This window comes from Mustelus asterias, chromosome 3, assembly GCF_964213995.1.
Source record: "Mustelus asterias chromosome 3, sMusAst1.hap1.1, whole genome shotgun sequence".
Classification (NCBI taxonomy): Eukaryota; Metazoa; Chordata; class Chondrichthyes; order Carcharhiniformes; family Triakidae; genus Mustelus; species Mustelus asterias.
The window spans coordinates 33,194,059-33,216,518 of record NC_135803.1 but is presented as its reverse complement, the minus strand read 5'-3'; the positions used below and the strand labels follow the sequence as shown (position 1 = coordinate 33,216,518).

The 22,460-nt window shown below is 43.9% G+C and overlaps 1 protein-coding gene across 1 annotated transcript in view; it reads left to right on the top strand.

The window, feature by feature from the left end:
- mcf2l2 (MCF.2 cell line derived transforming sequence-like 2) overlaps nucleotides 1–22,460 on the top strand; it is a 334,271-nt gene that overhangs the window by 228,730 nt on the left and 83,081 nt on the right. The window contains exons 17-19 of the mRNA XM_078207045.1: nucleotides 5,595–5,710; nucleotides 14,527–14,596; nucleotides 21,751–21,843. Of these exons, the coding sequence (XP_078063171.1) occupies nucleotides 5,595–5,710; nucleotides 14,527–14,596; nucleotides 21,751–21,843 (279 nt within the window). The remainder of the gene's footprint in view (nucleotides 1–5,594; nucleotides 5,711–14,526; nucleotides 14,597–21,750; nucleotides 21,844–22,460) is intronic.

Below are 22,460 nucleotides of genomic sequence, written 5' to 3'. Positions count from 1 at the left end.
AGCCTGCTCCGCCATTCAATAAGATCATGGCTGATCTTTTTGTGGACTCAGCTCCACTTACCCGCCCGCTCACCATAACCCTTAATTCCTTTACTGTTCAAAAATGTATCTATCCTTGCCTTAAAACATTCAATGAGGTAGCCTCAACTGCTTCACTGGGCAGGGAATTCCACAGATTCACAACCCTTTGGGTGAAGAAGTTCCTCCTCAACTCAGTCCTAAGTCTGCTTCCCCTTATTTTGAGGCCATGCCCCTAATTCTAGTTTTACCCGCCAGTGGAAACAACTTCCCTTCTTCTATCTTATCTATTCCCTTCATAATCTTATATGTTTCTATAAGATCTCCTCTCATTCTTCTGAATTCCAATGAGTATAGCCCCAGTCTACTCAGTCTCTCCTCATAAGCCAACCCTCTCAACTCCTGAATCAATCTAGTGAATGTCCTCTGCACCCCCTCCAGTGCCAGTATATCCTTTCTCAAGAAAGGAGACCAAAACTGTACACAGTACTCCAGGTGTGGCCTCACCAGCACCTTATACAGCTGCAACATAATCTCGCTGTTTTTAAACTCCATCCCTCCAGCAATGAAGGACAAAATTCCATTTGCCTTCATAATTACCTGCTGCACCTGCAAACCAACTCCTTGAGATTCCTGCACAAGGACACCCAGGTCCCTCTGCGCAGCAGCATGCTGCAATTTTTTACCATTTCAATAATAGTCCATTTTGCTGTTATTGCTACCAAAATGGGTGACCTCACATTTACCAACATTGTACTCCATCTGCCAGACCCTCGCCCACTCACATAGGGCCTGATTTTACCATTTTGAGTCCAAGCGCCGAATCTGGGCGTCAAATAGATCCACGCCTGGAATCCTCTTTCCAGCGCGCCCATACGCGTTTTGCCGGCTCTGGTCCGATTCGGGTGGGTGGGAGGAGGAGGGGGGGGAGAGGGTGGGAGGAGGAGGGGGGCGGGACCCGGATCATCCGCTGGTCGGGGGGGGGGTCCGCTGCCAGTCTGTGGCCGATCCCTCCTCCCGGAGTGAACGTGCAGCCATGCCATCCCACAAAACCTTCAGGATGAAGCGATTCCTCGCTAAGAAGATGAAGCAGAACCGGCCGATTCCACAGTGGATCCGCATGAAAATCGGCTACAAGATCAGTACAAGTCCAAGAGGAGACACTGGAGAAGGACCAAGCTGGGTCTGTAAAGGGATACACCATCACTGGTACACTACCAGCCACAGCCAACTCTCCTGTTCTCTTGCCCCTGCAGGGAAGAGTAATCTGTGGCTGGTAGTGTACCAGTGATAGTGTATCCCTTTACAGGCCCAGCTTGGTCCTTCTCCAGTGTCTCCTCTTGGACTTGTACTGATCTTGTAGCCGGTTTTCATGCGGATCCACTGTGGAATCGGCCGGTTGTGCTTCATCTTCTTAGCGAGGAATCGCTTCATCCTGACGGTTTTGTGGGATGGCATGGCCGCACGTCCACTCCGGGAGGAGGGATCAGCCGCAGACTGGCAGCGGACCCCCCCCCCACCCCGCCCGACCAGAGGATGATCTGGGTCCCGCCCCCCCTCCTCCCCCCTCCCCCCCCCCTCCCCCCCCCACCCCCCCCTCCCCCCCCCACCCCCCCCCCACCCCCCCCCGGCCGCCCCCCCCCCCCCCCGCCCCCCCAACCAGAGGATGACCTGGGTCAGAGAGCCGTTGGAAGCTCTGACCCCGCTCTTCGGAAGCTGCAGCGACGACTTCAGACTTTTATTTTGCAGGTCGATTACAGCGCGGATGCGGAACGGACCAGAAGACGGTAAAGTGGGATTTGGCGGTAGAGTTGGGCGCGCAGTTCATTAAGTCGATTTAAATGCATGCAAATGCATTTAAATTGTCGGGCCGCCCGATTTGGGCACGGGCCAGACCCGCGCCCGAATCGGGTGTTGGTTTGCTCTTCCACCCATCTTAGTGTCATCTGCGAATTTTGACAGACTACACTTGGTCCCCAACTTCAAATCATCTATGTAAATCGTAAACAATTGCGGTCCCAACACTGATCCCTGAGGCACACCACTAGTCACCAACCAGAAAAGCACCCATTTACCCCCACTCTTTGCTTTCTGTTAGTTAACCAATCCTCTATCCATGCTAATACATTACCCGTAACACTGTGCACCGTTACCTTATGTAGCAGTCTTTGGTGCGACACCCTTGTCAAATGCCTTCTGGAAATCCAGATACACCATATCCACAGGTTCCCCATTGTCCACTGCACATGTAATGTTCTCAAAGAATTCCACCAAATTAGTCAAACATGACCTGCTCTTCATGAACCCATGTCTTACCAATGGGACAATTTATATCCAGATGTCTTGCTATTTCTTTCTTGATGGTAGATTCAACCATTTCCCCTACTACAGAAGTTACCGGCCTTTTGTCTACCTCCTTTTTTAAACAGTGGCGTTACATTTGCTGTTTTCCAATCTGCGGGAACCATCCCAGAGTCCAGCGAATTTTGGTAAATTACCACTAGTGCATTTGCTATTTCTCCTGCCATCTCTTTTAGTACCCTGGGATGCATTCCATCAGGACCAGGAGACTTCTCTACCTTTAGCCCCATTAACTTGCCCAACACTATCTCTTTTGTGATAATGATAGTTTCTAAGTTCTCACCTGCCATAGCCTTCCTGTCATCAATTTTTGGCATGTTATTTGTGTCTTCCACTGTGAAGACCGACACAAAATACCTGTTCAATGCCTCAGCTATTTTTTCATTTCCAGTTATTACATCCCCCTTCTCGTCCTCTAAAGGAGCAATGTTTACTTTCACCACTCTTTTTTGTTTTATATATTTGTAGAAACTTTTGCTATCTGTTTTTATATTCCGAGCTAGTTTACTCTCATAATCCATCTTACCTTTCTTTATAGCTTTTTTTGTGGCTTTCTGCTGAGCTTTAAAGATTTCCCAATCCTCTAGGCTCCCACTAATCTTTGGTAGGGGCTGAGTGGTCAGGAGTGGTAGTTGGGGGATGGTCAATGGAGGGTCAAATGGACAGGTGGGTTTCTGTGGGGGGTCGGGGGGGCGGTGGGGGGAGGGGGGTTAGGGGTCAGGGTGCGGCCAGTGCAAGTTACCCAGAAGATAGAAATGCTTTAAATCCTTCTAAGTTTTTCTGGGTAGGTATTACTGTCAGACATTTGGAACCATCCAAACGTGCAGTTCCCAAGCACATCCTTTGGGGTACCACACAAACCCCCACCCCCACCTCCACCCCCACAGAAGACATTGAGTTGATTAGGATTATATTCGCTGGAGTTCAGAAGAATAAGGAGGAATCTTATTGAAACCTATGAAATTCTAACAGGACCAGACAGGGTAGATGCAGGAAGGATGTTCCCGATGGTGGGGAGTCCAGAACCAGTGGTCATAGTCTAAAGCTTGGGTAAAATGGTCTTTTGGAGAGACGGTGCAGACTCAATGGGCCAAATGGCCTCCTTCTTCACTGTAGTGATTCTAAACTGGGTTTATTTTGTACAATGTTTTAACATTCCTTCAAATGATGACTCCTTGTAAGATTGTCCTCATTGTGCAGTGGGGCAGAGAATGTATATTCTGATTATTTTTGACCAGACTGTTTCTTTGCTGAAACACCAGCATTCATTGATGCACTTAAGCTTGATAAAGTCAGAATGGAGATCATCAAAAAATACCCGGCAAACTTTAGAAATACATTCTTAAAAATTTGTTTTGGAATGCCCCCTAGTTCGGGACTCACCCACCAAAGGAAGCATCCCTCCCACATCCAACTTGTCAAGATGATTCAGAATCTTATATATTTCATTCAACTGAAGCATAACATCCTTTTTTACGTTCAATTCTTCTCATAGTAAAGCCTTCTCGATCACTTTCTGTATCTGCATATTACCTTCTGCGGCTCATGCACGAGAACTCCTAGATCTCTCTGCACCTCGGAATTCTGCAGCCATTCTCTGTAAAAGTAATGCTCTGCTTTTTAATTCCTTCTGGCAAAGCGAACAACTTCATATTTTCTCACATTATACTCCATCTGCCAGATTTTTGCCCACTCACTCAACTTATCTCTATCTGTTTGCAAATTCCTTGGGGCCGTTTAGCGGGCTTCTCTCTGGGCGCCAGGGCCTCCTCGTATCTCCGGGCCCCAGATTTCTAGCATTGTCAGCTCTGCACTGGAAATTGACACAGAGCTGATTTTAACATGGTAATTGCCATTTGAATCCTATTAGCGGGCCCGGGACTGAAGTCTCCGGGCCCGTTAGCCTCTCTCCCCCCCCTACCCCCACCAGGAGTGGTTCACTCCAGTGGGGTTTACAATTGCTCCCCACTAACGGGGAGCTGCCCGACCTCACTGGTGTGAAGGGAGGCCATGGAGGCCCCCCAAGAGGTCAGGAGTAAGCGGGGGGGGGTGCCCCCGGGCAATGCCTGGCCTCCTTGCTGGTGTTTCAGCAAAGAAACTAGCTGTCTTGTCTGGAGACAATACACATCTTTTTAGCCTGTCTTGATGCTCTCTCCACTCCCATTGTTTTGTTTCTTAAAGACTGGATTAGTTGTAAGTATTCGCATTCCAACCATTATTCATGTAAATTGAGTCTGTGTCTTATAAGTTCTGTTTGTGAACAGAATTCCCACTCACCTGAAGAAGGGGCTCAGAGCCTCGAAAGCTTGTGTGGCTTTTGCTACCAAATAAACCTGTTGGACTTTAACCTGGTGTTGTTAAACTTCTTACTCCTTGCATTGCCCAAGGCTCAAAGTGGCAATGCCCAAGGGGCACCTTGGCTCTGCCCACCAGTCAGCATTGGGCCGTGCCAAGGGCGGCACGGTAGCACAGTGGTTAGCACTGCTGTTTCACAGCTCCAGGGTCCCGGGTTCGATTCCCGGCTTGGGTCACTGTCTGTGTGGAGTTTGCACATTCTCCTCGTGTCTGCGTGGGTTTCCTCCGGGTGCTCCGGTTTCCTCCCACAGTCCAAAGATGTGCGGGTTAGGTTGATTGGCCATGCTAAAAATTGCCCCTTAGAGTCCTGGGATGCGTAGGTTAGAGGGATTAGTGGGTAAATATGTGGGGGTAGGGCCTGGGTGGGATTGTGGTCGGTGCAGACTCGATGGGCCGAATGGCCTCCTTCTGCACTGTAGGGTTTCTATGATTCTATGAAGAGGATGTGGCAAGAGGAGGCAGGGCCTTTTGGGGAGGCAGGGCCTATGGGGGGTTTTGTGGGGATGGGGGGTTACGCTGCCATTCTGCATAGGTATTGGTGGCAGAAGGAGGGAAGGGGATTGATCAGGGCTGGCCATTGGGGTCAGGGGGGGTCAGGACTGCGGCGGGGTGGGGGGTGCCGGGGCTGGCCCAGGAGGCCAGCGAGCGGGGGGGGTCGCATGACCAGTGATTTCACTGTTTTTGATCTGGGGTTAGCCCACAAATTATCTTATTTACTAAAAAAAATGTCTTAAGTTTCCAGAATGTCTTTTGAACTTGGAACCTGTAGACAATCCGACATCACAGGTCACGATACCCATTACAAACTGTAAAATGCTTATCGATGAATAGTTCATTGCAATGTTTCCTTTGCCTTGCAGGGTTATGCAACTGAAATGGACAATCAAGAGCTGGCTCCTCTGATCCCAGCTGCCCTTAAGAACAAGAAAGATGTCCTGTTTGGAAATCTTCCAGAAATCTATGATTTTCACAATAGGTGATAATACTTTTAAATTACATATAAATAACTAAGTTAATGATAACATTTGATCTTATTTATTTTTCATTGTGATAATCTCAAAGATATATCCAGACAATGTTGGAAACGAGAAACGTAAAATTGATTTTTGCTGTGGAATATTATAACTCCGTCATGAGAAATTATTTCTGACTTGGTTGTATTCTAATTAGAACTTGGCCTGGATTTCTGAGTTGAAGAAATTGCCACCTTTATTTTCCAGTTGCTAAATTACTGCTCTTGGGCTGCATTTTCAGGGAAGATAAATTCAAGGGAGTGGAGGCTAAGTATTTCCCTCTGAGAGAGAGATTTTGGAGTGAATGATTGCATTAATTTATAATGAAGCTGCAATGCTAAGTGTGGAACCCATTGAAAGCTTGGTTCTAAATCACTGATAGAGCACAGGTATCATAAATAATGTGTCTTATTATAACTCATAAGTGCTGAAATATTTCAAATTAAACCTTATTTCTTCAAGTGCAATAAAACCCCATTTTGCTTTCCTACTTTTTAAGCGTAACCTGCAACATTAAGGCACCACGGTGGCACAGTGGTTAGCACTACTGCCTCACAGCACCAGTGACCCAGGTTCAATTCTTGCCTCGGGTGATCGTCTGTGTGGAGTTTGCACATTCTCCCTGTGTCTGCATGAGCTTCCTCCGGGTGCTCCAGTTTCCTCCCACAGTCCAAAAATGTGCAGGTTAGGTTGATTGGCCATGCTTTTTGTCCCTTAGTGTCAGGGAGATTAGCAGGGTAAATATGTAGGGTTATGGGGATAGAGCCTGGGTGGGATGTTGTTGGTGCAGGCTCAATGGGCCAAATGGCCCCCTCTTCATTGTAGGGATTCAATGATTTGATATTGCGCAGAGAAAGAAAATGGTATTTTTAAAAAAGTTATAGGTCACTATTGTTGTATATTATTAAGATGTTGCCTTCAGAATGTGAATTCTACACAGAAATTAATTTGAATTGGAGACACATTGGGTAATATTTGCCTTGAATCATAATGCTGAAATAGGGAAAACTTTCTATCATTTGTGTAATTGTGTGCTGTTGCAATCAAAATAAATTTATTCTCCTCTTTCCATAACTCTTTAACGGCATGCCACAAAGGAGCAACTGATTCAATTGTCAGAATTCGTTTCTCATGTATTATCCCTAATTTATTTTTAATATTAAAGGCTATTATTATATTATATAACATTTTTCGGCTGACTGCCCTTTGGAATCCTGATGCAGTGCCACATAAACATAACAGAACTTGATGTAAATTAATCTTGTGTTAAGATTGAACAGAACATGAATCTAAGACAAGTTACATTGCTACCTTGCCTTGTGTGCCCTTCATGTTTAGTATGTGTATGTATTAGTGTATTGTCAATGTACTACATTGCTAAACAACTGGCAAAATCGTAAACTAATATAAAAGCAAAAAAGCTGTGAATGTTGGAAATCTGAAATAAATTCAGAGGTCCAGATTTTGCTTTTGGGTTGGGTGTGCAGAGAATAAAAATGGCCATCTGCAGTTGGGATTTTCATTCTAGGGGGTGAGCTGGGTTTGAACTTGGGCCTCTGAACAAGTGCGGAGGTGGGCGGCCTCTGAGACCCAGCATTTTGTTTAAGTTATTTTTAGAAAGATTAAAATGAAAAATAGCCTTTCAGTCCTCACCCATCACCCCCCACCCACTGCACACACCCCATGCCCCGTCCATTCAAATCTATGCCAACTCATATCTCCTATGCCAACCCATGCCCCTCTACATGCTCCCATGGCCCCTCATAGACCTTATACTCCCCACCTCCTCATGGCTCTTCGTAGCCCATATGCCAACTTAGTACCAACCTATGCCTAACATTTACCTTTACCCCCTCCATGCTAACTCAACTAGTGTCCTTTGACAGCTTGACACTTTTATGGTGGTTTTGACAGCCTGACAGTTATTTGATAGCTTGACACATCCTTGATAGCATGACAGTTGCTTGAGAACTTGACAGTTCTTTGACAGTTACTTGACAGCTTTGACAGTTCCAATGAGTTTCTGTACATTTTACACACCGTCATGTTTACTTTTAACAATCCCAAAGGGTACTTTGTCTCTCCCAAAGGTGTTTCAGGACCATATCGAAGAGGTGCCTTATCTCTTCAAAGGGATAGCCTGGCTATCCAAATGAATCCACAAAGTTCATTCCTCCTGCACACCTCAAATGTCTCACTCCTGTCCGAACAAAATCCCACTTAAATGGGATTTAAATGATCTGCTGCCTCTGTAAACTGCACATGCATGAACCGCGGCCTAACTGCAGTCCAATCCTGCAAAAAATAAGAAATGCCGTGTTTGGGGATAGTCCTTAGAGCTGCCGGCCATTTCTGGGAATTTTGCTACGGCAGAGAGCCTCTCCAGTGTGGCAAAAATCTGGGCCAGAGTTAACTTTTCGAATTGAATTTGAGTCTTCTTCAGAACTGAATGGAAGTAGAAATGTAATGGTTTTTGTGCTGTTGAAAGGAGGGATGAGGAGGTATAACAAAGAGGATGGTCTGGGGTAAGTTGGAGCACAACGGGCTTTTTAATATAGTGAAATAAATGTGCGGTCGTACCAAGTTGATGTGCTGCCAAGTAATAATGCATGAGTCTGTGCCAGTTATATTCCAAGCATTTCAGACAAGATAAAGGGTGGCAGCAGATTGGAACAAGATGCTTTTGTGCTGCAGGAAGTGGAAAATTGGATGGCCAGTCAATTACATTAAAACAGACCATTTTGCTCAACTGCTTTTTGCTGCTGTTTTTACTCCACATAAACCTCCACCCACTCCTGTTCATCTGACCGATTAGTATAACCTTGTATTACTTTCTCCCTCAAATGTTTATCCAGCTTACCCTTAAATGCATCAATGTTATTCAGCTCCTTTTGGTAGTGAGTTCCACATTCTATTCACTCTATGAGTAAAGATGTTCCTTCTAAATCCAATTTGAATTGATTAGTGACTATCATATTTACCAATCTACGTTTTGTCTCCCTAAGTGGGGCAGACATTTTCCTCAACACACCCTCTCACAATCTCAGACATTTCTATCAGGTCACCCCCAGCTTTCTCATTGTTGAGTAAAGAGCCCCTTTTTTCAGTCTTTTCTGATGTTATAACCTCTCAAGTTCTGCTATCATCCTTGTAAATCTTCTTCACACATTCCTTTTATATCCTATATACATATGTTGTATACATATACATTGAGACTGACACTGCTCAGTACTCCAAGTGTATTCTAATCAAGGTTTTATATAATCAAGATTTGAAATAATTTCTCTGCTTTACAATTATAATATTCTAATATTGAATTCCAGTGGTTTTTTTAATGGTCTTATTAATGTTTCCCTACTTTCAGTGATTTGTGTATCTGTGTTCCTTGATCCCTTTGCACTGCTCACCTCTTGTAGACTCTTACTATACAAGTAGTGTGTACTATCCTTATTCTTCCTCCAAATTGCACCACTTCACACTTATCTATATTGAAATTCATTTGCCAATTCCTTGTTTCCTGTATTTTATCGCAGTTCCTCTCAGTATTAAGTACAGCACCAAATTTTTTTGTTTGCAAATTTTGAAATGGTACATTTAATTCCTAAGTCCAAATCATTTATGTCCAGCACCAATGTTCCCTCTAATTTCTTTTTTGAGTGCATGGGCAATGTCTTTAAGTACGTGGCCCCTTTACAATTTTTGTGTGGCAGTAGACATGTGGCTACTTAAAGGGGCCAGCTTATGGGTGACCTACACTGGGACTTCTGGGTTGCTACACAGTAACACAGATTTGAAGGATCATTGCCCAGCACTGATCTTTATCCAACACCACTTCACATCTTTTGTTAATCCCAGAGACTACCTGTAACCCTCACTCTGCTGTATGCTATATAGCCGCCTTTCTATCCGTTTTGTTACTTGTCTCTCGGCTTCACAAACTCGACTTTAGTCCAAAGTGTCGACACAGTATTTTGGCCTTTTGAAAATTCAATATGCTATACCTACCACAGGGAGGCGATGGCCTAGTATTAAATCGCTAGACTATTAATCCAGAAATTCAGCTAATGTTCTGGGAACCCAAGTTCGAATCCCGCCATGGCAGATGGTGGAATTTGAATTCAATAAAAAATATCTGGAATTAAGGATCTACTGATGACCATGAAACCATTGTTACTTGTCAGAAAAACCCATCTGGTTCACTGATGTCCTTTAGGGAAGCAAATCTGCCATATTTACCTAGTCTAGCCTACATGTGACTCCAGAGCCACAGCAATGTGGTTGACTCTCAACTGGGCAACTAGAGACAGGCAACAAATGCTGGCCAGCCAGCGATGTCCCACGAATGAATTTTTAAAAAATTACCCTGTCTGTTTCTGTTATTTGCATCAACTACATTATCCTTGCCAAACTCTTCTAGCAACTGATTCCAAAGCAGCATTGCCACAAGACCTGAGGGTGAGGGTTTCCAACCCCTCCTGCAGATGGGATCTTCCGGTCCCACCGAAGATGACCCTCCCCTCCCACTGTTGGTGCCTTGGCGATGGGGTCAGCTAAACTATGCAAATTACCATTGACTTCAATGGAACCAGAAGATGCCACCGGCAGCCAATAGTGAGCCACTTCCTCCATGGAATTTTTCCTCCATGGGAAAATTCCAGCCAGAATCTTTCCTCAGCACTTTGCAGGCCAGAAAGTACCTTTGGAGTATTCACTGATATAATGACAACTGTTTTGCAGTCATCGTAGCCCCACAAGCAGCAGTGAGACAGTAACAAAAATAATCTGTTTAAGTGAAGTTGATTGAGGAATAACTATTGGCTGCTGGGAGATTATCTGTCTGGAAAGACTGAAGAGACTGGGGCTCCTTTGTCTAGAAAAGAGAAGGTTGAAGGGTGACCTGATAAAAGTCCTTAAGAAATGAAAAGTTACAATAGTGTAAATGTAAATAAAATATTTCCACTTGTGGGGCAGATTTGAACCATAGGCAATAAATATAGGACAACCATTAATAACTCCAATAGAGAATTCAGGCAAATAGCATATATAGATTTAAGGGGAAGCTGGATAAGTGCATCATGGAGAATTGAATAGCAGGATATGTTGATAGGGTTAGATGAAGAAGCGTAGGAGGTTGCTCATGTAAAATATTAGTTCTACCAAAGACCAGTTGTGCTGAATGGCCTGTTTTTGTTTGTAGATTCATGTAGCTCATCTGCTTTTCTTCTGTTAACGCCATCCAAATATGTACATAGTAATTTGCACACAAGTAGTAAGGCTGATGAATGACAAGTTAATCTGTATGTTTTGGTGGTTGTTAAGAGAGGAATATTCAACAACAATTTGACCTCCCCATATGGGAGCATGGTGACCTTTATTACCAAATAATAACTTGGCTTCTCCTCCTACTCCACTCGTGCTTTGTCCTCATTTTATGATGTCACTTTGTTCAATTCCTGTTATTAACCTTTAAAAGCCTAGTTATTTAACTGTCTCAAACTCAATCTGTGTTTCTCCCAGAGTTATCTCCCACTCTCTCCTCCCTCAGGACTCAATATCTGAATTGAGCAACTCCTCATCCTTGGTGATTTCAATCATGTAATTTTTAATAAAATCTCAGCATTACTGGCAATGGTGACATGAGTTTCCCATCCCAAGTTTCCCTGAGAAGTTGTTGATGGGACTTCTTTTTGAACTGCTTAAATATTTTGCAATGGGTTGATGCAACTGAGTGTCTTGTTAGACCAGAAATAACAGAGAGGGTAGATAGGGGTATCACAGTTGATGTTGTATAAATGGGCTTTCAGAAGGTATTTGATAACGTATCACATAATGTACTTAATGGCAAAGTTGGAACCCCTGTAATTGGTGTCTGCATAGATATAAAATTGATTAAGGGACAGAAAGATGGGGGTAGTAATAAATAATTGTTTGTCTGACAGGGGAGAAGTTACAGTGTTGCCCCCACAGGTGTCAGTGTTGAGATCACTACTCTTTTTGATATATATTGATAGTGTAAATAAGGGGAAGCAATCCCAATGGCAGAAATGTTAATTACCAAAGGAAAAGTAATTGACAAGAGAGCCAGAGGCAAAATGAGAGAAACGATTATGCAGTAAGTTGGGATGATGCATTACTGAAAGGTTGGCAGAATTCCTCAAAACAGAATTCGATAATTTTTTGAAAAGGGAACATTTACAGAGCTTTAGAAAAGAGCAATTACATTGTACTAATTAGATAACCCTTCCAAAGAGTCACCAACAGGCATGATCAGCCAAGTGACCTCCTTCTGTGCAGTATCATTCCACAACTCTATGATGTCAGAGGGAAATTAAAAGCCAACTGTGGCTGTGTAGAATTGAAGCACTAAAAGAACAGATTGTGTCAGAATGGTTGGTTCCTTCTCTAAAGGACATGAGTGTTAGTGGCAATCCATCTGCTTCGTCGTCATTTATTTCTACATTGAAATAAAATTTCCAAACACTGCACTACCAGTCCAAAGATGTGCGGGTTAGGTTGATTGGCCAGGTTAAAAATTGCCCCTTAGAGTCCTGTGATGTGTAGGTTAGTGGGATTAGCGGGTAAATATGTGGGGGTAGGGCCTGGGTGGGATTGTGGTCGGTGCAGACTCGATGGGCCGAATGGCCTCCTTCTGCACTGTAGGGTTTCTATGATTTCTATGATTTCTATGATACCACGATTCCATCTCAATTTACTTTGCCTTCTCTCTTCTGAGTTCACTGACCACCTGATTTCCAACAACATAAACTCTCCTACTCACAGTCACAGCCACCACTCAACCTTGTCATCTTCCATGACCTCCTATGGCCTCTCTACTCCCATGGTCCTAATCATTGACAAGGTCATTTCCCACCAATTTGTGGTGTCCCTCACCACCTGCATCCACCCACCCACCTATCTGCTAACCACACTTCAGATCAAACACTAAACCAGGGGTTCCTCTGCCCTCTCAGACAACTGCAAAAGATTCCATGACACTACTACATTTCTAAGAAGAGCAAGGGACTTATCTCCGGGGTCCCAACCGATCTTTATCCCTCAATCAACATCACAAAAACAGATTTTCTGGTCCTTGTCACATTTTCAGTTTGTTTTGTTGTGTTTCCTACTTTACAAAAATGGCTACAAATCAAAAGTACTTCATTGGTTGTAAAGCGCTTTTGGATATTTGGAGTTTGTGAAAAGTGTTATTAAATTTAAGCCTTTCTTTGATTTTGAAAAAACTTCTGCTAAGTCACTAACAACTCCCAACCATCTCGCCTTCAGTTCTCCACAATACTTCTTCAGCTATTGATCTACTCAGCTATTCCATCACCTTCACCTGTGACTATCTTTGTTCAATTAAAACTGAGCAAATATTATGAGTTTGAGCAATTCACTAAGCCTTTTCAACAGCTCCTTCCAAACCCACAACTCCTACCACCCAGAAGGACCATGGTGACAGATGCATGGGAACACCATTACTGACAAGTTCCCCTCCAATGCTAATTTGGAACTGTCTCACCATTTCTTCATCATCAGTGAGTCAAAATCCTGGGACTCTCTTCCTAACTGCACTGTGGATGTACTTACACCACTGGGACAATTCAAGAAGGTGGGTCACGACCACCTTTTCAAGGGCAATTAGTAAAGGACAGTAAATACTGACTTTGCCAGCAACACTCAATCCCATGAAAGAATAAAAGAAATCTCCGCCAAAACACCCCACTAATTCAAAATCATCCTGCAAAGCAAGGATTAGACTTGCCTTATTTTCACCATGACCAACCGCCAGCTAATCTAATTTCCCCTGCTCCCAGCATTTTCACCTCCAACAAGGAGCTTAGGGATTTCTTCATCACTCAGATTGCTGCTATCTGTAACTGCCTCTACTGCTTCCCTCCTGTTTTTGCCTTAAGCCAAACCTCTCCCTTTCCCAGAACTCTCCCATTTTAACCCTGAACCCATGTCTCATATTTCTCTTCTCTTTCCCTTTAAACCACATCTTGTTGATCCCATTCACAAGAACCACTACATCCACCCTTCTTAACCCTATTCCTGCTAAGCTGCTAACCACCTAGCTTTCTATCCTGGCCCCCAAGCTGGTTAAAGTTGGAAAGGGTTCCCACTCCTCGGGTACTGCTCCTTCCTTTCAAACCAGCAACACCCCTCCTCAAAAACCCATCCTTAACCCCTTTGCCCTTGCAAATTACTACTATTTACTCACCAGAATCCTTAGCCATGTTATCTATGGCCATCTTTTCCATAATTCCAGGTTTGAACCTTTCCAGTCAGGTTTCACCTGAGCCAAGCAGATATACAGAAGTACAAAACATGGAAAGATTATTAATCCATCAAACTCAGAACATGCACTGTTGGTCCTGCCATAACACTATGGTGCACAGAGCAGAGAGGACCTCCTTCTCTCTATGGAACCCATGGAAATTCAACAGAATGAAAATCAGGCAGATTGAACAAAGAGTATGCAATCCACTCTGCCACATGCCCTCCCAGGCAATGAAGAAAAACTTCTTCCCCATTCCCACGACCCAATTTTTCAATCTGAAGGAAAGTGAATAACCAAAGTTAAAACTCCCAAGAGAAATCATGTGATGAAATTTCTCCCTAATCTCAGCGCATGATTTTAAAGAGAAAAGTTCCAGGCTTCCTATAATTCAGATGAATCTATTGCATTCTCTAATGATATTTCTCTGTTTGGGACATGTTGCAAGAACTATTCAGCCAATATGCCTTTATTTAATAACGTGCTCTTTCTTTTAAGGATATTCCTTAAAGAACTTGAAAATTGCATGGAAAACCCTGAACTTGTAGGAAAATGCTTTTTGAAAAGGGTAAGTACATCACTTTCGTTGCCAATTTCCAGCAGATATTTTTTGAGAAAACTAACAAAAATAACTTTCAATTTTTAAAAATTTGATTTGATTTATTATTGTCACATGTATTAGTATACCTTGAAAAGTATTGTTTCTTGCGCGCTATACAGACAAAGCATACCGCATATAGAGAAGGAAAGCAGAGAGTGCAGAATGTAGTGTTACAGTCATAGCTAGGGTGTAGAGAAAGATCAACTTAATGTGGGGTAGATCCATTCAAAAGTCTGATGGCAGCAGGGCTGAAGGTGTTCTTGGGTCGGATGGTACATGACCTCAGACTTTTGTATCTTTTTCCTGACGGAAGAAGGTGGAAAAGACCATGTCCAGAGTGCGTGGGGTTCATGATTATGTTGGCTGCTTTTCCGAGGCAGCGGGAAGTGTAGACAGAATCAATGGATTGGAGGCTGGTTTGCGAAATGGACTGGGCTTCGTTCGCAAACAGCCCAATAAGAGTTGTAGGGGCCTGAAAAGAAATAAGGATAAATGAAAGAAAAATGAAAAGAGTGTGTTTTCTTGAAATATGGGTAAATTTAATGAAAAAGACATTTACCATTGTTCTTTGTTTTCTTGTGAGTTTCAATATCCTGTTTACTGGGCCAAATACCGTGAACAGATACTGTTTGTTTGAGTGATGTAAGCTAAGCCAATCCGATTTCTAGAGATCTGCACTTTAAGCCAATCAGATTACTTAGTTCAGGTCCCTATGGATCTTGTATGCATTGACTTGCTCTCCATAGAACCTGATTCCCGCAACATATGCAATGTGTTGGTAGTCACTGACCACTTCACTCGGTATGCACAAGCATTCCCAACCAAGGATCAGAGAGCCATAACGGTTGCCAGAACTCTATGGGAGAAATACTTCATTCACTACGGCCTACCAACTCGCATACATTCAGACCAGGGTCGGGATTTTGAAAGCCAGTTGGTGAAGGAGATGTTGACCATGTTGGGTGTGAGGAAATCAAGAACTTCACCATACCACCCACAAGGTGACCCTCAACCAGAGAGGTTCAATAGAATCCTGTTGGACATGTTAGGAACTCTTGAGCCCAGTCAAAAGTCCAAATGGAGTCAGCACATTGCACATCTGGTCCACGCGTACAACTGCACCCCAAATGAAGCTACCAGGTATTCACCCTACTTTTTAATGTTCGGGAGGGAAGCCAGACTTCCTGTGGACGTTTGCTTTGGCGTGTCAGCGGATGGGACCTCAACAACTTCCCACTTGCAGTATGTGTCTAAGATGAAGAAAGAGCTGCAAGCAGCCTATCAGTTGGCCCAAGCCACTTCCGCTAAAATGAACCAAAGTAACAAAGTGAGGTATGACCAGAGCGTGCGCTACCATTGCTTGAAGCCTGGGGATAGAGTCCTCATTCGAAACCTTGGCCTGAAAGGGAAACAGAAGCTTGCTGATCGGTGGAGTGCAAATCCTTATGTGGTTGAGAATCAAATGACTGATCTTCCTGTTTATCGTCTAAAGCCTGCAGATGGTTCGGGACCCATTAAGGTCATGCACTGCAATCATATTTTGCCCCTGGGACAAGAGGTCCAATTGAGCACTGAGTTTGACCCAAAGCCTACTCCCTCTCCAAGAGCCCTCAGGCGCAGAAAAGCAAAAGAAAGGAATCAAACTCCTGAGGTTCACAAAGATGACTCCGCAGCTGATGTGCCCCTGGGAGATCGAAACTCTTCAGACTCAGAGTCAGAGTATGGACATTACCCAGAGGACGTGATCATTGACAATCCTGAGGAAATCTGTGAACAACTGGAACAGGATGTCATGCCCACGGAGTCCAATCCCCACACAAATGCTACAGAATGGAAGGATACAAACGATTGGTCTAGTTGGACCAAGGAGCGGCACAGGCTTGGAGGGCCGAAGGGCCTGTTTCCTGTGCTGTACTGTTCTTTGTTCTTTGTTCTTAGAAGTGCCAGAAGTAACAGCGAGCTCAGAATCTTTAGAAGGGCTACCTGTTGTGATAGAAAAGGTAGTAACTGGGCAAAGGGAAGTAGAACAAGAAAGTTCTGTTGAGGCACTTACACTACAGACACATCTAACATAGCAAATCCAGAACCAGAGATAAGGAGATCACAGAGAGAAAGAAAGCTAGCAGACCGTTTACATTATACAAAGCTGGGAGAGCCGTGTGCAAAGTCTGTAGTAGTAGACATACAAGTGTTCACTCAGCTACGCCACCCACTATGCATTTTCCTGAACACTGCAATAGTTGTCATGCATGGTGGTGTAACTCCTTTGCTCAGTGCTTGTCATGTATGAATAAGGTACCACTCTTTTCACCCCTTATTATACCAGTCATCACACTATGAGGGCCAGTTTAAGGTACATGGTGTAATTGGTTAACTGGGTTCTATGTCATGTAGCCCAGCATGGGGGCACACTGTATTTTAGTGGGGGGAGAATGTAGGGGCCTGAAAAAAAATAAGAAAGAAAAATGAAAAGAGTGTGTTTTCTTGAAATATGGGTAAATTTAATGAAAAAGACATTTACCATTGTTCTTTGTTTTCTTGTGAGTTTCAATATCCTGTTTACTGGGCCAAATACCGTGAACAGATACTGTTTGTTTGAGTGATGTAAGCTAAGCCAAACCGTTTTCTAGAGATCTGCACTTTAAGCCAATCAGATTACTTAGGAGGAGGGAAAAAGAAAAACGGCGGGAGGCAGAGGAAGCTGCAGTGGGGAGACACACGTGGGGAAGAGGAGCTGTTTCCATGCAGTAAAAACCCAGTTTTAACGTCGAGGCAAATAATATTTGTAGACTAACATACTTCACAGTATGGACACAAATATTACTGTGCAGTTAAAGCTCGTGGTTGTCGCAGTTTAGTAACTCACTTTTTTCCAGTTTGAAGTGAAAAGCAGCAAGGTTTAGTCCCTGTTTGTTATTTTCATTACTGTTGAGAAAAAGTGTAAAGCTCATCGTCTTGTACTCTCAAGCGTGGACGTTTCTGCTAGAAACTGCCGGTGAGGGACAGTCAGCTATAAACACCGGGCGTAGTTTTCACTGAGAAGACGGAGAGAACGAGGATTAGCTGAAGCTAACTTGCTAAGTAGCACTGCCGAGGAGGACAGACTTCAGCGCACTGGACCTGCATCACTACACGGACAGCTTGCTGCATTTTCTTTTCCTGCTGCATCATCCTCCCGCTCGCAGACCCTTCTAGACTGTGTGTGTCGTGGTTGCGTGAGTAACTGGAGACTATACTATCAGACACTGAACAGTATCAGCAGTGTGTAGTTGAGGGCGTGTTTTCTTCATATGTGCACCAACGTATGGGCCCCAACGTTTATAAATCCAAGCGCTTGGTAATAATTTGAACATTTCTCAGGGTTGAAACTGTTTAATTGAAAAATCTTTCGTTTGGGACTCTTTACCTGTTTTATGAGGCGCAACAATGCAAGAAAATAAATTTATTTTTGTTATTCCTTTTGCATGGTTGTCCTGAACCTTTTCTTATTATAAGGTTTACATACTTAACATTTTTGGAGGCACCGCGCTATTATTAATAGGTTATTACTCTAGATTGCAACTGCATACACTAATCCTTTTCATTCACGCCTGTACTGACATTTATTGGTAAATAGGAAATTTAGCCGAGCTCAACACCAACCGCTAAGAACTCAGGATCCTGTTAATTGAACATTTACATAGTAGCCCCTTATAACATCAAGCACATCCCAGGTACAGCTTCACTTAACTCAGCTGGTCAGAGCATATAGTTGTCAGCAGGGGGTTACAGAGTGCTTAATGAATACTTGTTAGATATTCACAGGTGGGTTTTTGTTGAAGGACTGCAGCTGTATAGGACGCTGGTTAGGCCACATTTGGAGTACTGCGTCCAGTTCTGGTCGCCACACTACCAGAAGGATGTGGCGGCGTTAGAGAGAGTGCAGAGAAGGTTTACCAGGATGTTGCCTGGTATGGGGGGACTTAGCTATGAGGAGAGATTGGGTAAACTGGACTTGTTCTCCCTGGAAAGACGGAGAATGAGGGGAGATCTAATAGAGGTGTACGAGACTATGAAGGGGATAGATAGGGTGAACGGTGAGAAGCCTTTTCCCAGATCAGAAGTGACGATCACGAGGGGTCACGGGCTCAAGGTGAGAAGGGCGAAGTATAACTCAGATATTAGAGGGATGTTTTTTACACAGAGGGTGGTGGGGGCCTGGAATCCGCTGCCAAGTAGGGTGGTGGAGGCAGGCACGCTGACATCGTTTAAGGCTTACCTGGATAGTCACATGACCAGCCTGAGAATGGAGGGATACAAACGATTGGTCTAGTTGGACCAAGGAGCGGCACAGGCTTGGAGGGCCGAAGGGCCTGTTTCCTGTGCTGTACTGTTCTTTTGTTCTTTGTTCTTTGACTGTCTTGCTCATCAATCTGAAATCTACAATGTTTATCGCCTATTCCCAAAGACAATTTCCATGTTCTAATGAGAATGGCATCTTGTAACAATATGCTAATTACCTAAATTAATTAACTTTGATATTTGTAATTTGTAGTTTTTTGCGATCTCGGACAGAGCAGGAGCTATACCAAGCTGTGATACAACTAGAAAGAATGCTTTCTATGGTGCATCTGTAAAGGTTGGTGAGAGTCGTAGTGGACATGCTAGATTTCCTTAACCTCCTGAGAAAATAGAAGCATTCATGGGCTTTCTTAACTATAGCGTCAGCATGGAGGGAACAGGACAGGTTGTTAGTGATCTGGACACCTAGAAATTGAAGCTCTCAACCATTTCCATTTTGCCCCCATTGATGTAGACAGTGTCCTTCACTATGCTTCCTGAATTTGATGGCAATCTCCTTCGTTTTGTTGACATTGAGGGAGAGATCATTGTTGTCGCACCAGTTCACCAGATTCTCTATCTCTGTCCTGTACTCCATCTCATCATTGTTTGAGATCCGACCCACTACAGTGGCATCATCAGCAAACTTGAAAATCGAGTTGGTGGAGAATTTGTCCATATAGTCATAGGTGTATAAGGAGAATAGTAAGGGGCTGAGGACACAGCCTTGTGGAGCAGCAGTGTTGAGGATGATCGTGGAGGAGGTATTGTTGCCTATCCTTACTGATTGTGGTCTGGAGGGTATAGAAAACTAACTGTAGCAAATTGGCTTGACCGATAAGCCTTTCCATTGTCTACTGCCAGTTTTTAGCATCCACGGAAGTGGAACAATAACCTCACTGTCTCAAGCTTCTTTTAGAGCATGTTACTCTGTATACCATGATTGAATAGTATATCTCCAATTTGGAAGTTTGTAGAAAAGACAATGGGACAATTTTCTTTGGATCAGTGCCTTGGGCATGCCTATTTCCCAGTTACACTATGATCTAAGAGGGGTAGGCAAAAATGCAAAAGGAGGTTTGAAAAGGCACATTTCACCTTTTTCTTTCAAACTCTCTCGCGACCCTCGGGTCTGTTTGCCTCTTATCTGCTCTTTTCCAGTAGAATCCAGAGACCCTGACCATGGTAACCACTGGTGCCACAGAAGCCCTGTCAGGTTTGCAGCAGTGTCAAGGGGAGCAGGAGGATCCTTCCGGAGCCTCACCAGCTCTGGCTTTGTTTCTCCCTTCTCACTTTATCACTGTCTCTAGTAGCTCCCCCAAGCACTAACCGTACTGGGAGTTGTTCACCTATTGAGCATGGGGCTCAATATTGTTCAGAGCAAACAAGTTTCTACACACTGGTCTCTATCGCAATATGAAACATATTGAAATGAATTTGGCAGGATTACACAAATCTTCTTTCAATCTAGTAAGCAGATAACCATAAATTGGAAATCATTAATTCTGGGTATGCAACTCTGCAGAGGGAAGGCAATGACGTAATGGTATTGTCACTGGACTAGTAGTCCAGAGAGCCAGAGCAAGATCTGGGGACCTGGGTTCAAATCCCGCCACGGCAGATGGTGAAATTTGAATTCAATGAAAAGTCTAATGATAACCATGAAACCATTGTCGATTATTGTAAAAACCCACCTGGTTCACTAATGCCCTTTAGGGAAGGAAATCTGCCATCCTTACCCGGTCTGGCTTACATGTGACCCCAGATCCACAGCAATGTGACTGGCTCTCAAATGCCCTCTGGAAGGCAGTGAGAGACGGGCAGTAAATGCTGGCCCAGCCAGTGATGCTCACATCCCGCGAATGAGTCAAAAAAAGGGAGAATCCAAAAAAACCTTCTGGATTATAGGAAATCACATCCACTTCAGGAACCAATAAAAGTCCACTTTGGTTCCAAAATATGCCCGACTAATAGCTGGAATGGGTGGGTTGTCTTATGAGGAAAGGTTGGGCCGGCTAGATTTGTATCCGCCAGAGTGTAGAAGAGTAAGAAATGACTTGATTGGAACATACAAGATCCTGAGGGGTTTTGACAGGGTGGATGTGGAGAGGATTCTCTTGTGGAAGAATCTCGAACTAGGAGTCTGTTTAAAAATAAATCGTTGCTCATTTAAAACAGAGTGGAGGCGAAATGTTTTCAATCAGAGGGTTGTGAGTCTTTTGAACTCTCTTCCCGAAGAAGTGGTGGAAGCGGAGTTTTTGAATATTTTTAAGGCGGAATTGGATAGATAAGCAAGGGGGTGATAGTTTTTGGGGGTTAGGCAGGATGCAGATCTGAGGTTGAAGTCAGATTAGCCATGATCTTATTAAATGGCAGAGCAGGCTTGATGGGCTGAATGGCCTATTCCTGCTCCTTGTTTGTATGTGCTCTAAAGTCCAGCATCAAGTGTAAATAAATGTGCCTATTCTAATCTTAGGCTGGGATTTTCTGGCCTCTCCACGGCAGGTTCTCCCGCCGAGGAGGCAACTTACCATTGACCACTGGCAGGATTTTCCAGTCCCACTCAAGTCTGTGGTGTGCCTCGCCCGCCCTGCCACTGGGGAACCCAGCGTGGGGTCACCTTCAGCAGGACTGGAAGATCCCACCAGTGGGAAGGGACAGAAAATCCTGCTCTTCATATCTGTATCCAATCATTGTATACCACTAATTATTCTAGTTAAGCTAATTACATTTCTTTTTCAATCCTATCCATCTTTCAGACATTTTTATGTTCAAGAAGGTTTCTATCTTTTTTTCTACAGAAAGAGGATTTACAGATTTATGAAAAGTATTGTCAAAACAAACCTCGTTCAGAAGCTCTCTGGAGACAATGTGGAGACTGCCAATTCTTTCAGGTACAAATTCTATGTCATTCTCAGGACAGTGTTGCAGTGTGATAGTGTACATGTAGTATATGGCACATTGAAAAGCACAACAGCAACCCCAGCAAAAAGAACTTGGCAGCCATTCTGCTGGCTCTGCAATGTTGTCCACTGTTTCCACTATGTCAGTGATTGCTGCCTCAACCCTTAACATTTTCCAGTTCTACAATATTTCCAGAACTCTTCTGGTCTCCCAATTGCCTTTGTCAATAGCACTCAAATAAAGCTCTGGAATCTCCTGCCTAAACTCCTCTGCCTTTTCATCACCTCTCTTCATTTAAGGGTCCACCCTAAAATCATTTCTGTGCCCAGGTTTTGGCTGCCCAATCTTATATATTACCCTCTACCCACCTACCTGTTTCACCCACTGCCATACCAACCTATCAACCCCTCACCCATCTCACCACCTACCCCCTACCAAGCTCACCCAACTACTACCTACCTATTTACTCACTCATTCATCCACCCACCCCATTCAATCATCCATTCACTAAGCCGCACTCATTCATGAAAAGATTTGGACTCCTAAAATGTTACCTGAATATGACAGCTCGTGCTATAAAAAAGGGGTGTGTCTCCCCATACCCTGA